The following is a 17,415-nucleotide window of genomic DNA, read 5'->3' on the forward strand; positions in this document are numbered from 1 at the left end:
TTAGCCCATTGCTGCTAATGAATGCTTCCTTGTTTAGTTTCACATCATATTCGCTGCTCATCCTACTTCCAAAGACTTTCTAAACTTAGTCACACCATTCTGGTCCAATTTACAGGTCTGTGTTAATGTATATTCGTCCTGATCAGGAAAGAAAACTTTATCTGAATGGCCCTTTTTACTTCTACTGCCAAGATTCCTTGCTTACAGAATTTCTATTGTCTCTTCTCTTTTCAGTGATCACTTGCTAATGAGTATGATTGCCCACCTAATGAACTCTGTGCCACTGGTTATGGTTTCTATGGATCCTCTTGCCACCTGGTGTTCACGAATAGCTGTGTCCCCTCAATAAGGAGGTTCCTCCAAGTAGGTCACTTCTGAGCAAGGGTCTCTGAGGTGTTGATGCCTCTGCTTCATTTATTGAGGTAAGCCTTCAGGGTGTTTTTGAAGTGCTGCTGCTTTTGTTCGGAAGCCTCCCTCGAGTTGGGCGAAGATTTGCTGTGGTAGTCGGGACTCTGGCATCCTAAGCATATGCTGGCCCAGCTGAGTTGGTTTCGGATGATCATGGCCTCAATGTTGATACTCTTGGCTCCTTCAAGGACACTGATGTTAGTACACCTGCTGATGCCGGGAATCTGTCTCAGACAGCGTTAGTGGTACCCCTCCAGGGTCTTGAGGTGGTGTCTGTACGTAGTTCAAGTTCCTGAGCCACATAGAAGAATTGGGAAGATAGCTGCCTTGTTCACGAGGATCTTGATATCAGCACGGGTGTCACGGTCGTTGAAAACTCTCATCCTTGGTGTCCGAAAGTGATGTTTGTGGATTGGATACGATGTTGGATCCCCGCATTGATGTCAACCTTAGGTGAGACTTGGCTCCCCAGGTAGGGAATATGTTCCATATTTGGGAAGGATTCTCCATTGGTCTTGATGGAGGAAGAGACCAGATCTTGCCCTGGGACGGGTTGGTAAAGGACTTGGGTCTTCTTGAGGTTGAGACCATACTTTGGTAGGCTTCCACGAAGGCGTCAAGCATGTTTTAGAGATTCTCTTCTGAGAGAGCAGAGATGACGCTGTCATCCACATACTGAAGTTCCATGAGCAATGTCAGTTCATTTTCTTCTTGCATTTTAAGCAGTTGAGGTTGAAGAGTTTCCTGTCCATTCTGTAGACGATATCCACTCCATTGGGAAACTTGTGCTTGACAAGGTGAAGAGGGATGGTGAAGGGTGGGGGTGATGGCGCATCGCCACTTGATTTGCGTCTTGACCCCAAAGGTTTCTGCCTTATATCCGTCGGTGAGTCCTGTTGCCGACATCTTGTCGTGGAGGAGTCAAAACCTGTTGAAGAATTTCTCTGCACAGTCATCCTTTCACAAGGTATTCTATAGCACTTCCCGATTTACTGAGTCAAAAGCTTTGGTCAGATTGATGAAGGCCATATGATGGTTGATGTTGCTCTTGGCATTTCTCTTAAAAGTTGTCGAGCAGTGAAAATCATGATGTGGAGATGCCGGCGTTGGACTGGGGTGAGCACAGTACGAAGTCTTACAACACCAGGTTAAAGTCCAACAGGTTTGTTTCGATGTCACTAGCTTTCGGAGCGCTGCTCCTTCCTCAGGTGAATGAAGAGGTCTGTTCCAGAAACACATATATAGACAAATTCAAAGATACCAAACAATGCTTGGAATGCGAGCATTAGCAGGTGATTAAATCTTTACAGATCCAGAGATGGGGTAACCCCAGGTTAAAGAGGTGTGAATTGTACCAAGCCAGGACAGTTGGTAGGATTTCGCAGGCCAGATGGTGGGGGATGAATGTAATGCGACATGAATCCTAGGTCCCGGTTGAGGCCGCACTCATGTGTGCGGAACTTGGCTATAAGTTTCCGCTCGGCGATTCTGCGTTGTCGCGGGTCCTGAAGGCCGCCTTGGAGAACGCTTACCCGGAGATCAGAGGCTGAATGCCCTTGACTGCTGAAGTGTTCCCCGACTGGAAGGGAACATTCCTGCCTGGTGATTGTTGCGCGATGTCCGTTCATTCGTTGTCGCAGCGTCTGCATGGTCTCACCAATGTACCACGCTTCTGAAACAGACCTCTTCATTCACCTGAGGAAGGAGCAGCGCTCCGAAAGCTAGTGAAAATCATGTCCATTGTTCCACACTAGAAGGTGGCTAGCGAGGATTCAGGCGATGCTCTTCCTGACAATGGAGAATGGGGAGATTCTTGATAGTTCCCACAGTCCGTGTATTTCCTTTCTTGAAGATCGTGGCGATAATGGCATCTATGTGATCGTCAACGATTTCCTCTGTCCCAGATTTTCTGGGACAGCTGATGGAGATGAAGGGTGATCTCTTCTTCAAGTTTGAAAGTCTCTGTTGGAAGCCCATCCACTCCTGCGGTTTTTCCATTCTTCAGTGGGCATTCAAGATCATCTTTGATGGGGAGTTGGGGGATTTCCTCCTCAGCTACGAATGTATCATGGTTTAGTTCTTTGAAGTGGGCAGCAAAGTGGCACAGTGGTTAGCACAGTTGCCTCACGGAGCCGAGGTCCCAGGTTCGATCCGGTTCTGAGTCACTGTCCGTGTGGAGTTTACACATTCTCCCTGTGATTGCGTAGGTTTCGCCACCGCAACCCAAAGATGTGCAGGCTAGGTGGATTGGCCATGCTAAATTGTCCCTTAATTGGGAAAAAAATGGGAGTTCTTTGAAGTGTTCTTTCACTGAAGACTGATATTTTCTCCGTCTCTCAAAAGGGTTCCATCTTTACTCTGTACTGGTTCGAGGCCTCGGATGATAGGATCATATATTGTCTTGGTGACATGCTTGTCGGCGAGGAGTTGCAAATCCTTACCTTCCTTAGTCCACCATTAGTTCTTGATTTCCTTAGTTCTTCTTTGTACCTCCGCCTTTGCTGTTTGATGAGTTCTCTTCTTTGCCTTGCTGATGATGTAATTTTGCTAAGTAAGGAGAGCTTTCCTCTTCTTGATGATGTCTTGGATGGTACGGTCATTCTTGTTGAATCAGTCTTGGTGTTTCCTGGTCTTGTTGCCGTTGGCTTCTTCACAGCTTGAGATGATGGCTGACTTCAGGTCTTTCCAGTGTTCCTCCACTCCATTAGAATGCACGCTTTGAAGATTTTGGTGAAGGCATTGTTGCAAGTTCGCTAGCATGCTTAACTCTTGAAGCCGTTCAACATTGATTGTTTTCTGAGCTGTTTCTTCACCTTCTGGTAAATTTTGATGGACATAGAGGAACGGATGAGCCAGTGATCTGTCCAGTACTGGTCATCGTTTTGGTGAGGAGGGCAATATTTTAGTCATGGGATCAAATGATGGCGTAGCCAATTGTGTGCCAGTGCTCTGTTCGAGGATGTCTCCAAGACGTCTTGAACTTTTCTTTTTGGCAGAACAGTGTGTTAGTGATGATAAGATGGTGTTCTGCACATTCCTTCCTTTCCGGTGGTTCCTTTCCAGTGTTTGGCATCCTTTCCAGCCCTGGCGTGATGTCCCCAAGGAGGATGATCTTATCCTCCTTAAGAACAGTGGAGAATATGGTGTCCAGGATAGAATAGAAGGCATTTTTGGATTAGTCACTGGCATCAAGGGTTGGGGCATAGGCATTTTGACTGTTGCTTGCTGGTTCTTGGCAAGTTGTAGATGGAGAGTCATGAGGTGCTCGTTGATGCCAACAGGGAGCTCTGAGAGTCAGTTGACAAGTTTGTTCTTCATGGCAATCCAATTCCAAGCACCTGGGCTGATCCTTGCGTTTTCCTTTCCAGAAGATTCCCTTCTTCCTTCAGCTGCCTTTTGCATGCTTTTCGGTTCTCTTGCAGGGCAGCGATGTCAATGTTGAAGTACCTGAGTTCACAAGGGCAGTTCTCCATTCTGGTAAATTGTTTTGCTCGTTATCCATTGGTGTTCATGCATTCCAGGTCCAGAAATTGAATTTGACTTTGATTTTCTGACCACTGGATGCAGTTTTCCAGCCAGGATGGAGATAGAACAGAACAGACTATTTTTAGAATACCATTTCTAGCCCTTTCCACATGCGGGGTCAGCAGAGTGAATCCTGAAGAGGGCTGTCCAGTTGTGAAGAAAGCTGTTGAAATGCTCTCCTGTCCCTATAAGAGTGAAACGACGGAATCAAACTCCACCGCCCATGTACCGATCCAAAGCTAAAGATTTCCAGATCTCGCAGTCTTGTCCCCGTCACCACTCCGATTGCCACAGCGCTTGTTTGTGTGGAAGTGTTGGTATTTTCGAGGTAGACACCTGGTGCGAGACATCTTTTAACGTGGGTACATGCTGTTGCACATCAGCAGGCGCCTGGTCCTTGACAGTAGGTAGGTCCAGTGGCAAGGAAACCTCGATGACTCAGGTTCTCCCTGCTGCTGCAGCCTTCATCCGCCAATGGAACCAGTTATATCATACAACTATCTTCCGCCTGATCCATCGTTGAGGACTTGTTTCGGATTGTGCTGTCTGGTTCCTTCCCTACAACTTTACCGTCCTGGGTGACCCTGCCAGGAGTTGAAGACTTCCGACCACATCATGCTCAGGACCAACAGAATGCTCAAGCCTCTCCACCACAGCAAGGTGGCAATCCATGGAAGGAATTCTAATGTAAATTACAGTTGAAATCACTGAGTGTCTTTAAGACAGAGGTAGGTTCTTGATTAATAAGGGGATCAGGGGTTATGGGGAGAAGGCAGGAGAATGGGGATGAGAAAAATATCAGCCATGATTGAATGGCGGAGTAGACTTGATGGGCCGATTGGTCTAATTCTGCTCCTATGTCTTATGGAGTCACGTTTATGGACTTTAAAAAGAAGTTTGGTAAAGTGCCATACAATTGGCTTGTTAGCACAATCCAGAATAAGGGCAGCGCGGTAGCAGTTGCTTCATAGCGGCAGGGTCCCAGGTTCGATTCCCGTCTTGGGTCACAGTCTGTGCAGAGTCTGCGCGTTCTCCCTGTGTCTGCGTGGGTTTCCTACGGGTGCTCTGGTTTCCTCCCACAAGATGTGCTGTTAGGTAATTTGGACATTCTGAATTCTCGCTCAGTGTACCCTAATAGGTGTCAGAATGTGGAGGCTAGGGGCTTTTCACAGTAACTTAATTGCAGTGTTAATGCAAGCCTATTTGTGACAATAAATATTATTAGGATAGTTACAGGAGCAAGTGCCGATCTAAGGCTCATTCATAACAGACTTTCCTTTACGCAATGGCCTAACATCATTAAATAGTCCTAGATGGGTGAGAATCATAGAATTTGGTGCAGGAGACCATTTGGCCTATCGAGTCTGCACCGGCCCTGGGAAAGAGCACCCGACTCAAGCCCACATCTCCACCCTGTCCCCGTAACCCAACCTAACCTTTTTTGGGGGGACACGAAGGACAATTTTCAATTAAAAAAAAAAAAATTATTAAATTATTTAGCATGGCCAATCCACCTAACCTGCACATCTTTGGACTGTGGGAGGAAACCGGAGCACCCGGAGGAAACCCATGCAGACACGGGGAGAACGTGAAGACTCCGCACAGTGACCCAAGCCGGGAATGGAACCTGGGACCCTGGAACTGTGAAGCATTGGTGCCACCCACGGTTAAACCTGGTAATATGGATCAGTTAATCCATTAGTCTATTAAAGACAATCCATAATTGTATAATCCTACAGGATGGAGAGACATCATGAAGTCAAACGGGCTGGCTCTTTGAAAGAGCCTTGCATTTAGTCCCCTCCTCTTTCTCCCTGGTGTGTAATTTATTCCCTTTCAGATCAATATATTTAAGACAGTATTAGTTTGTAGAATTGGTACAAAAATGAAAAATGTCAATAGGTGAGCTTGATGTGTTGCTTTTTGATAGGAATATAGAGGCCACTTATTCTTTGGAGAAAAGGTTTGAATTGGGGTAGACAAGCAAAAAGCATCAGGGATTTGGATTCACAAATCATTGAAAGTAGCAACACAGATTAACAAGGCAACTAAAAATTGCTAATAAAGCTCAGGAGTGGAACATTTCTATCAGAAAGACTGTTCAATTTGTAGGGAATCTTCCTTTGGCAACATTTAGGTTACTTTCCATTGTTCCAGTCTCCAGATTACAAAACGGATGTAGAGGCATTTAAGAAGTTGCAGAAAGGATTTACAGGGATGCTACTGGAACGACGTTATAATAATCGGGAACGTTTGAACATGCTTGAGCTCTTTTCTCTAGACAATGGTTGAGGGGTTGAGCTATTCAGCAGGCAATTGATAAGAATAGATGGAGTGATGCTTCTAATTGCGGGAATACTTGGTGTCATAAATACAAGATTATCACAAATAAATCCAATAAAGAATTCAATGAAAATCTCTAGCTAGTGGTCAGAATGTGAAACTTGCTTTCTTGTGGTGTATTTAAGTTGACCTAGCATAGGTGTGTTTAAGGAGAAAGTAAATAAGTGCATGAAGGAGGAATGAATAGAAGGAAAACTCATTGGTTTACATGAAGCTTATATGGGCATAAACAATGGGAAGGACTAGTTGGGCTGCATGGCTTGTTTCTGTCCTGCAAGTTCTGCATCAGGGTGAGAATGAATATCTTAGTGGTCGTGACAGTGGTTAGTGATGAAAGTTTTAAAATATTTTCAGCAATACATAAATGTTGAAGATATTGTGCAAAATACCTTCTTGGAGGTAGTTACAGAAAATACCTGAGCATCTGAACTATATGGAAAAAATAAGCAGCAAAGGAGGCTCTAAGGCCTACTATCTGGCTACAACCCAATTTCTAACATGTAATGAATAAATACTTGTCATCCATGGAAATTGTTGCTGCTTCAATATTTGATCTTAAAGTAACAAATGCCTTAATTAGATTGTTTTTCCCCTTCATATTGCGCTTACAATGACAAATTTCAACTTCGGGATGTTCGATTTGCTTGAACTTTTGTTCAGGAAATAATGGCTGGGATACTCTTCATATTAGAGTTCCAACGGGACAGGCTTTCAACCATCTAAACTCCAATACAATTTCTTCGCATGGGGGTTCACTGTCAATGCATAGTAGACTCACAGACAACTTCTGTGGCTAACAGGGAGTTTGCTATTGACTGCTGATGGCACGGATTTTAATTTTAAGGACATATGGATGGAGCCTGCACCATGCATGATCTGCTCAGGTGCTCTGGCATTCCAGTCAGGGAGAGCCAGAAATGAGGTTTCAAAATTACAGCAACTTTTTCATCGTGTCATCAATCTGGTGCATTCTGCCAGCCAAAATTCAAATTTGACTCCCCTCTCGATATCTGCGCGATTTTACTGTAAAATGGGAGGGAGGGGAATGAAGCAAAGTAGTCGTAAACTTTATATTGTATGCTAAATCTTCTCAGAAAAGAGTTCAAAAAATTCCCTGTAGCTGTCAGCAGTACAACTGTTATTTAGATTCATTTAAGGTAAGGTTATCTACAAATCTAGTGCTGAAACAATGTGAGAACACAGAAACATGACATCGCGAGCACAAGATTCTGCACACTTCAGTTTATTGTTTGACATTGAAAGTACAAATAATTCAACACAACAGTTTTATGAAAAAACATTTACAGCTGTTTTCAGAAATAATCTAAATTAGCTATGCTAACATTAAGTCATTCATAATTATTGAAGTGTATATTTTACTGCCTGGTCCTAGAAATATTCCAATTAAACAAACACATTGTAGAGAAAATTTTACATGCCTTCCCCACTAATGCTTAGTAAATGCAGCAAACTCTCCCAGCAATTCAGCTCATTCACAGCAGATGGTATATAATATAATCCCTGAACATTGCATGAGGGTTCTGTTAAATTTTAGTTTAGCATTTTAGTGATAAATTATATGATGCATTCTTACACATTTGCTCTCTATAATCCACCTTCAATTTAAAACTATTTCCTTTACATGCAGTTAGTGGGTTTAGCATGGAAAATGCACAAAATAAGCACATTAACCATAACAACAGTACTATTAAGACAATTTTATTGAAAATATTAACAAGACAAAAGCAATAGCAAATTTAACTATCAGCTATATTATGCATAGCGAGTTACTTTTCTAGTACCCAGGGAAGAGCATGACCTTTTTACTCTTACAAAGCACAACATACTAAAGTTATCAGTGCACTGGACAAAGGAGAGCCCTCCCTCAGCCATTTTGTTCCCATAGCTCAATTTTCCTCTCTGCGTAATGGAAAATAAATGCAATTTGTCCATCCCTAATATGAAAAAAAATATTCACAACCAACATGACAATATATTAAACAATATTTTGTTATTTCTGCACAAGTAAATATTTAGATACTTAAGTTTCACTTAGTATCACCTGGAACCATTGTCGTATTAACAATTAAACCAAGTTCTTACAACTTATAAATAAAAACAAATCAATCTTTATATACAAGACACAAACTTAAGAAACATCTTTCCATAGATAAAATAAACAAATAACTAACTAGCTAAATTCAGTTTGGCAATATGCATCAGATTAGCAATAAAATAAATAAATGATTGGATGAAACAATGCCAACAGTGTTCTGTTTGCCAAAATGGAATATCAAGGGCTAAAGTGGATTCAAAGTCTTCAACAAATTCAACACAAACAAGTAACATCAGTTCAGATAAAACAACTTATTTAGAATACAAGATATGTAATTTCATTAGCACCTACCTACTGCTTCAACTAAGGAAGTTTTGACATTTATTTTAGGAAACAAATTCAGCAATTTTAATGATATTGCCCGGCTGTTACTGATGACTTAAAAAAAACTCTCTAGCAACTAATCTCCTTGCCTTTGGGTTTTGACTGTGGGGAACTGTGAGCCTGGGGAGATCACTCCCGATTATTACTTTATGAAAGATATGAACATCATCTGTTTTTACCCATCGTTCAAAAAACAATCTATATTCCAATTTAAAACATACATCTTGATCCTAAAAAGTACCAGTACAGTATGAACATGACAAAGTTGTCCTTTATCCCCATATTCGTCAGTCAAAATACTTTTTTTCAAATCCAGATCCTGTAAAAATTCTCCTTTTTTTTATAAAAATAGATCTTTTGAAACCCATTTTCAGCAAAGAGACCATCTCTTTGGCAACATTGTTTAAGTTAAGTCATGTCATCAGGTGTCCCCCTTTTCCCCTTCCCAACCAGGAAATTATTTAATGTTTACATGATAGAAAATAAAGGGAATAACTAAAACATCTGCAAAAGTGCGTCAGCAGATGTGTTTCTTTGAACAGGGGTGGGGACGGGGTGAGGTGGCTATTTTAACAAATCAATTTAGGTCTTATTTTTGAGAAGTTTTCTTTAAAAATGTCAATTTTTTCTTCATCTTTTAAATGTGAATGGGTGACTTAAAAAGGTCCACCTTCAAAGAAGGTAGAAAAAGTAGCAGGCTGGGTAAAAATTCCTGCACATTTTATCTATGTATATTTTGAACAATAACAGCTATGAAAGAACATTCAATGCATCAAAGTCTTCTAGCATTATAAAATCATTTCCTGCTTCATCACAGGATATCCTATGTTAATACTTAGGCAACACTGGCTTATGAAGTCCATTTTTAGTATAAGCCTTTTAAAGTTCAAATTGTTCTTGAATGTAACAGTGCATCTGCACTTCAGGATTTGTGGGTTTTGTTGGTTTTAAATGATACTTGCAGAACTCTATCACCCAAGCGGTATCCATTTAGGCTTGCAATTGCCATGGCTGCCTCATCATAGTTTGTCATGGTGACAAACCCAAATCCCTTGCATTTGTTGGTGCTAAAATCACGAATGACCTTGACATTGTTTACGGCTCCAAATGGTCCAAACAGCTGCCAAAGAACACTTTCATCTGAGTCAGGGGAAAGGTTGTAGACGAAGATACACCAGCCTGTTCCAGTGTGTCCAGGAATATTCATTCCAACAAGGCTGGTCATGCCATCAATTGTGATAGGTGAGAATCTGTCAAACAAAGAAAGCTGCTACTTCGGATATTTGAGGGATTCGATCAATCTATAAATGATGAATTTGTTACTTTGGATATACTTCTAATATAAGATTAGATTAACCTTTAACAAACTAAAGCTAACATTTAATATAATTATCTTGTTACTACATTTTTATAGAATATATTATTAACCTGTTTGTTACGGCTTATCATGTGCATATCTTTCTTACATTCATCGGAATAGTTCATAATCAGAATTTCACTTTATACTTCTCTATCCAAAATATTTTTTCAAAAAAATATTTGAAAATCAGCAGTCATTCTAATTAAAATGATTATACTTTGTTGGGGCTTTAAATTCAGCTTTTCCACGTACAAAATTTAATATTGAAATTTGTGTAATGCATATATGGGAAATGCGATAAATATAATAGTTTAAACCCAATTTAAATAAACAATGGTTGATTACTTCTGTTCTAATCTTCCTTCCCATTATTTGTATAGTTATTTTCAAAAATAGGTCTGTCTAGCCTTAAAGCAAAATTCAAACTGCATTTGAAGCCCTAATAAATCACAATGTAGCCTGGTCTTATGAATAAAGCAGAAAACATTGGGAAAAGAACAGAACTGTGAAAACTCCAAACATTGTGATAAAGGTGCACACAGTTTTCTTTATTCAACTGGAAAGTTTATGAAAAATTCTCAATAAGTAATACACTTCATTCAGGGTGTACACATGGTAGATTGCTTCTCATTGACCATGAACCATGCGGTCACTGCAGACATCTTTTTCTTTAAGCTCAATCAGCAGCAATAGCCAATGTACTTGCCCTACAGCATTTTTGTTACCATATCATTTGTAGCTGTTGCACCTGAATCAACTAAATAGAACAACCTGCAAATTAAAGTGTGTAAACAAAAGAGTTATGGGTCTTTTTTTACAGAACCAAAAGAACTGAAGTCTGAAACAAAAGTCTGACATGTTGGTGAAAGAAATTAAAAGTTAGTCAAAATAACTTAACAATCTGTGCCAACATGGACATCTGGCAGTCTGTGGAGTTCTAATTACCTCTTTACGCCATAGGCCATATTAAGCAAATTGTCCAGCCTGAAAAGAGAAGGAGGTCCTTGGGTTAATGTTTCACAGATGGTAACTCATTCAGTGGAACTCCTGATAAATGGTCCATTTTGAGCAAGAGATCTAGAACTTCTGAAGGGTGTAATCTAGTAACCAATACTTCCCCAGTCAGACTTTCATCTTGATTTGTTTTTAAAATTTTTATAGTTAGCATTAATACACCAAATATTAAATACCTGTCTACTAAACAATAAGACACTTTTTTTCATTAAATGCAGATCCAGTATTTCATTGATAAATGGTTGGTGTAAAAAGCCTGTATTTTATAATGAACGGCATGATTTTAATTCTACCTGCCAGGTGGTATAGGTAAGAGGATGATTTAATTGAGACAGAGGGCTTACCATTTCATTCTTTCCAGCTAAAAATTTTATCACACAGATATTGGCCCAGATGTAAGTGGCATTTTTATGAACACATGTAACAGGGTCTTAATGATGTAATGCTAAATCATGGTAGTCCCATGTAAAACCTTAAAGATTGTTCTTTCAGAACCACAAAGCAACATTTGAAGGGGCGTTTAGATCCAGATAACTGAATCAGAGGATCTAAGTGCCATTGTGCTGCTTGGAATTTCCAGCATCCTATTTGCATCTTCATGATTTTCTTTTTCCCTTACTTACCATAGTAAATTTTATCTCCTCATCAGGGGTGTTTTTATTTCCAGTTTCAAATGGACAGTTGGAAGAAGAGAAGCAGCAGCCGCTGCCTCAGCATCCAACAACAAGTAGCAATGTTCGAAGGCGGCCATACTCAGCACAACGAATACGTAGGCCAAAAGTAAGTTTCTTGGATTTATCTGGAGATTACCCTTCTCCAAACAGATCGCCTGTCATGTTCCTGGCCACAACTTAGCCAATGGTGTTCAAAGTCACAACACCCATTAACTTCCCTGTCATTGGCTCTTTCCTGACTGCTGCAAGGGACTTCCACCAATCTTCAGTAAACAGTTTATTAAACTCATGGGGCGCGACTCTCCGATGCCGCGCCGGTTGGGAGAATCGCCTGCCGCGCCAGTTTTCCACGCGACGCCGGTTCTCCGCTACCCCCGCTATTCTCCGGCCCGAATGGGACGAAGTCCCTACGGCGTGACCCCAGTTCACGCCGTCGCCGTTCACACCTGGTAAATAAAGTCGTCAGCCAGTCGTGCTGGCTGACCCTGAGCAGTGAGGAGGTGAGCGGTTTTTCCAGAGCTCCTGCAGACCGGGTCGGCTTCCCCGAGAACGCTGCGGCCAACGGGGGGGGTGGGAGGGCATGGGGGGTGAGGGAGGGAGTGGAGTTGGGAGGGGGTGAGGGAGGGAGTGGAGGTGGGTGAGGGAGAGTGTGGAGGATGTCGGCCATCCGCGGATGCCACATGTCAGCCGCCCTGATATGGCAGGACGGTGACGAGGACAAGGCCGCAGGTTGTCGTGTGGCTGATGGGCACAGGTGACTGGCACACTGGTGAGGACGGTGTGAACTGAACGTTGGACGCAGACAGTGACCAGGTGTTAGGCTGGCTGCGTATCTGCAGCGCGACCAGGCCACCGGGGCACACAGGTATCCCATGCAGCCCAGCTGCCGAGGTGTGGAAGAATCTCCGTGTAACATGTCGTTTCTCTGCCACCCACCATCCTCCTGCAGGTCACCGTGTATGCCAACCATACAGCGATGTTCACTGCCGTGGTTGGATCCGCAGCACTGCAGGTTGCCATCCGGCAGCGGAGACTGCGACGGCCCACAGTGGCTGCAGATGCAGCTGCTGCAGCAGAGGGGATGGCCGCGGAGTGGCCCGTCGTCGCCGCGCAGGCCGCAGGCGCTCAGGCCCGGAATGTCCAGGGGGATGCCGAGGGGGAACATTGATCCCCAGAGGGTAATGCACAGGAAGCGGGCACTGATATCGAAGTGCATGGGGGGGGGGGAGAGAGAGGAGGAGGAGCCACTGATGGTGGTGCCAGGGAGCCAGGGTGTACCGTGACAGAATGTCGTTCGAGGCCCTACCGGACATTACATGCAGGAGGAGACTACCGTTCAACAGGGAGACGGTCGCACATATATGCCACCTCGTGGCGCACCTCGCACCATGTGGAAAGGGAGGAGGACACGCTATACCAGTCTACGTCAAGATGACGGTGACCCTAAACTTTTACGCTACCAGTTCCTTCCAGGCGCCGAACGGGGACCTATCTGGGATCTCACAGGCATCGGTCCACAGGTGCATCCGGACCGTGACCGATGCCTTGTACTCCATTGTGGACAGGTACATTAAATTCCCCGAGAACAGCAGGAAGCATGGGCACGTGGATTCGCCAAGGTGGCCGGGATACCGATGGTCCAGGGTGTCATTGATGGTGTGCACGTCCCCATGCGCCCGCCTGCAGACAACGGGGAAGTGATCATCAATAGGAAGGGCGCATACTCCATGAACATTCAGGTGGTCTGCGACCCCCACATGAAGATCATGCACGTGTGCGCAAGGTACCCCGGGAGTGTGCATGACGCCTACATTCTGGCACAGTCGTTCATCCCCGCAATGTTCGATGGATGCCCCCCCCCCCCCCGGCTGAGGGGCTGGTTGCTGGGCGACAGGGGCTATCCGTTGAGGTAATGGCTGATGACGCCAATACGGAGGCCTCAGACCAACGCGGAGAGCCTATACAACGAGGCCCATGCAGCAACCAGGGGTGTGGCGTAGCAGTGCTTCGGCCTGCTGAAGATGCGATTCAGATGCCTGGACCGCTCCGGAGGGGCCCTGCAGTACCGGCCCGATAGGGTCGGTCGCATAGTTGTGGTCTGCTGTGCGCTGCACAACATTGCCATGCAGAGGGAGATTATCATAGAATTTACAGTGCAGAAGGAGGCCATTCGGCCCATCGAGTCTGCACCGGCTCTTGGAAAGAGCACCCTACCCAAGGTCAACACCTCCATCCCATCCCCATAACCCAGTAACCCCACCCAACACTAAGGGCAATTTTGGACACTAAGGGGCAATTTATCACGGCCAATCCACCTAACCTGCACATCTTTAGACTGTGGGAGGAAACCGGAGCACCCGGAGGAAACCCACGCACACACGGGGAGGATGTGCAGACTCCGCACAGACAGTGACCCAAGCCGGAATCGAACCTGGGACCCTGGAGCTGTGAAGCAATTGTGCTATCCACAATGCTACCGTGCTGCCCTGGTGGAGGAGTCGGAGGGAGGACCCGATGGCACCGGAGCTAACGCAAATGAAGGGGCGGAGGTGGAGGAGGATGGCGTGTATCAGGGTGGGGGGAGGGGGCGCAGGACACAGACACTGCCCGGGTGCTGGTTGCATCCAGGAGGCTGCACGACGGCACCGCCGGGGACAGCGGGCACGCAACGCGTTGGTGGCTGCACGGTTCACGCACCGTGGGGGAGGGATTCGCTGAACACTGCCACTTGCACCGCCAGTCCTGCACACGGGCACCACACTGCACCCCCCCGTACATCCGCACCGCGTACATGGCACCAATTCCACATCACCGTACCACTGCGCCACTACGGGATTGCACAACATTGATGATTGTGTAAGCGGGTGTGATCAGTGCCATGTTGAATTAGCACCTGAATGAAATTCACCTGAGGAAGGAGCAGCGCTCCGAAAGGTAGTGACATCGAAAAAAACCTGTTGGACTTTAACCTGGTGTTGTAAAACTTCTTACTGTGCACGCCCCAGTCCAACGCCGGCATCTCCACATCATGTTGAATGATGACAGCCCGCTCTGCGATGAGCTGTGAGCTCAGATTCGCCAGCCAAGGTCTGACTCATGGCTATAGCTGAACCATCCACTCCGGTGGTCACAGTGTTCGTCACGGACATTTCATCACGTGCCCGTGTGGGGTAGCTGGCGTCGGACTACCGAGGACTACGGTGTCCGATTTTGGGAGGCAGGGGGGAAAGGGACAGCACATCCGGCACCGACGTTGAACCGCTCGTTAACCCCCAGTGCCACTCGGTCAACCTCACGAGTCCCCTGGCACCGATAGCACAGAATCTTACAAGTTAAGTGCAACAGTAAGTTTAATTGTGGCATTCACATACAGATGCCCTACCCCCTACAACTAAACTGTGCCCTGCACCCGTGCCAACTTACTATGTTTCTAACTTCTTTGCCTTACGGGCCCTACCACTACGTCTAGGTGTCTCCCCAGATGGTACAGCAGAGTGGAGGCGGACTGCTGAGAATCACGCCCTGTGATATGGCTCCCCGTCGGCACGTGTTTCCTGTGGCGGCCCAGCTTCGATGGGCCAGGCTGCTCGGCGGGCGTGCTGGATGGCATGGTGCCACCCTGTCCTGCCCGCTGCTCACTAGATGCGTCAGGGACGGAACGGGGGGGAAGGCCGAGTGTTCAGGGACGCCCCTCGCTGGAGATACCGGGACGAGCCCCAGAACCTCCCCGGTGACCCCCGGGCCTCAATGTGGGACGGAGGTGCGATCGGAGACATGCCCCGTCGCACCACCGACACCTGACGCTGCCAGTCCTGGAGGCCTGCAGCAGTATCGACCATGGTCCGAATGTTCGCAGAGACGGAGCCCAGGGAGTGCGACATTCCTGCCAGGGACTGTGCTCCCTCAACCTGGAGTGCGCTACGCCATCCATCACTTGCGCCAGGCGGTCTATGCTTTCCGCGACTGACTGGTGGGATTGTGCCATGTCCTGCTGGGACCGGGCCATGGCATGGTGAGACTCAGCCAGGGCCCCGCGCGGCAGCAAGTTTGTGTTGGCTCTGGCGCATGGCTACCTGTGAGAGGGTAGCCCTCTCCTGGGCCACGGATGACGCATGCACGTGAAGCCCAACGCCTTACAGAACCTGACCAATGGCTAAAACCGTTTCACCCATTGCCTCCACCGTGGACGCCACCCGTGTGGTGTCGGCCTGGGTGGCTGCGATGAGCGGCACCACTCGCTGCTCCTGGACGCAAATGGACTCCTCCAACTGTGTGCGCAGGTCCTGGAAGATGGCCCTCATCCTGTTATTCAGTCCCTGGGTGTCCACATGCATCGGGTGTCCGCGTGGGTCAAGTACATCCAGGAACCCGGGAACCGTCTGGGTGGCAGCTGGTTGCTGGGACTGGCTGCCCTCCGACCGTCCAGCCCCTCGGCTGATCCAAACTCCACCTGCTGTGCCAGCTCGGCTGTGTGGTGCGCACCATACCGTGACCCGGGAACCTCATCACTTATTTGCCCAACCGAGGTGAGTGTCTCTGCGATGGTGGATGGTGTGGGAGACAGCAGTGCCGCTAGCTCTAGGTCATCGTCCGTTAAGAAGTCTGGTGTGTACTGGTCCCCCTCATGGCCCGGCGCAGGGTGCATGCGGCCCATGTCATGTTCCGCTCCAGGTGATTCCGTGGACTGTGTGGCCGTTCTCTGTGCGTCATCGTCCACTGTCCCCGTCACTGTCGTGGATCATGGCCCTACCTTCGGGCAATGCACGGCGATCACTCTCGTCACTGTCCGTCTTGTGCCCTTCATATTGTCTCTATCCGTCCTCTGTGTGTCCCCCTCCAGCGTCCCAGACCGAGAGGATGGTCCTCCTGTCCGACCGACTGCCACCCTCTGGCGTGCGTCCCTGGGTGCTGTTGAGATTGCAGATGGTCGGCTGTGTCTTAGCCGAGACGACCCTGAACGTTCAGCAGGCTGGCCCTGGGGAACACAACGATACGGAGTTTGTTAGACACGCTGGGCAGAGTGTATGGTGGTGGTGGGGGCAGTGTATGAGGGGGGAGGGGATCGAGGGTGCAGTGGCCAGAGTGTGAGGGGGTAGGGGATCGAGGGTGCAGTGGGCAGAGTGTGAGGGGGGAGGGGATCGAGGGTGCAGTTGCCAGAGTGTGAGGGGGGAGGGGATCGAGGGTGCAGTGGCCAGAGTGTGAGGGGGGAGGGGATCGCGGGTGCAGTGGCCAGAGTCTGAGGGGGGGGGGGACATGTAGGGTTGTCTCACTTGCTTCTGCGCCTCCGACATGGCATGTCGCGACCTCCCGGGTAGCGGATCCCCCAGTGAGGTCAAGGGCCCTCTGCTTGTGAACGTTTAGTGGGTGCAGCACAGGCGAACCCGCTCCGGTTCTCATACGCTCACGATGGTTGTGAGCTGTTTTGTCCTGGGGCGTGGGGGGGTTGGATAAAGCATCACAATTAGGCGGGTATCATCAGAGCGTGCAGATATAGGCTATATTAATGCTGGGTGAGGAGACAGTTGGAGCCACGCCATGGCATCTCTCCAGGGGGTCGCGGTGCTCATGTGGGTCGAGTACAATGTTCTGCACCCTGAACCCCCCCCCCCCTCGTGCCTGGGGAGGGGGGTTGGTTGTGACCCGGGGGCACC

The 17,415-nt window shown here is 46.9% G+C and overlaps 1 protein-coding gene across 14 annotated transcripts in view; it reads right to left on the reverse strand.

The window, feature by feature from the left end:
* Window positions 1-7,503: 7,503 nt before the first annotated feature.
* Window positions 7,504-17,415, reverse strand: part of elavl4 (ELAV like neuron-specific RNA binding protein 4) — a 162,215-nt gene continuing 152,303 nt past the window's right edge. For 10 of the 14 annotated variants that reach the window (XM_072510927.1, XM_072510920.1, XM_072510917.1 and 7 more), the window contains 2 exons: window positions 11,022-11,060; window positions 7,504-9,966 (listed from right to left, as the gene is read on the reverse strand). In XM_072510927.1, coding sequence (XP_072367028.1) covers window positions 9,639-9,966; window positions 11,022-11,060 — 367 coding nt within the window. In that variant the 3' untranslated portion in view covers window positions 7,504-9,638. The remainder of the gene's footprint in view (window positions 9,967-11,021; window positions 11,061-17,415) is intronic. The other 4 variants (XM_072510919.1, XM_072510918.1, XM_072510929.1 and 1 more) reach the window with 1 other exon arrangement.

Source organism: Scyliorhinus torazame, chromosome 7 (assembly GCF_047496885.1).
Source record: "Scyliorhinus torazame isolate Kashiwa2021f chromosome 7, sScyTor2.1, whole genome shotgun sequence".
NCBI lineage: Eukaryota > Metazoa > Chordata > Chondrichthyes > Carcharhiniformes > Scyliorhinidae > Scyliorhinus > Scyliorhinus torazame.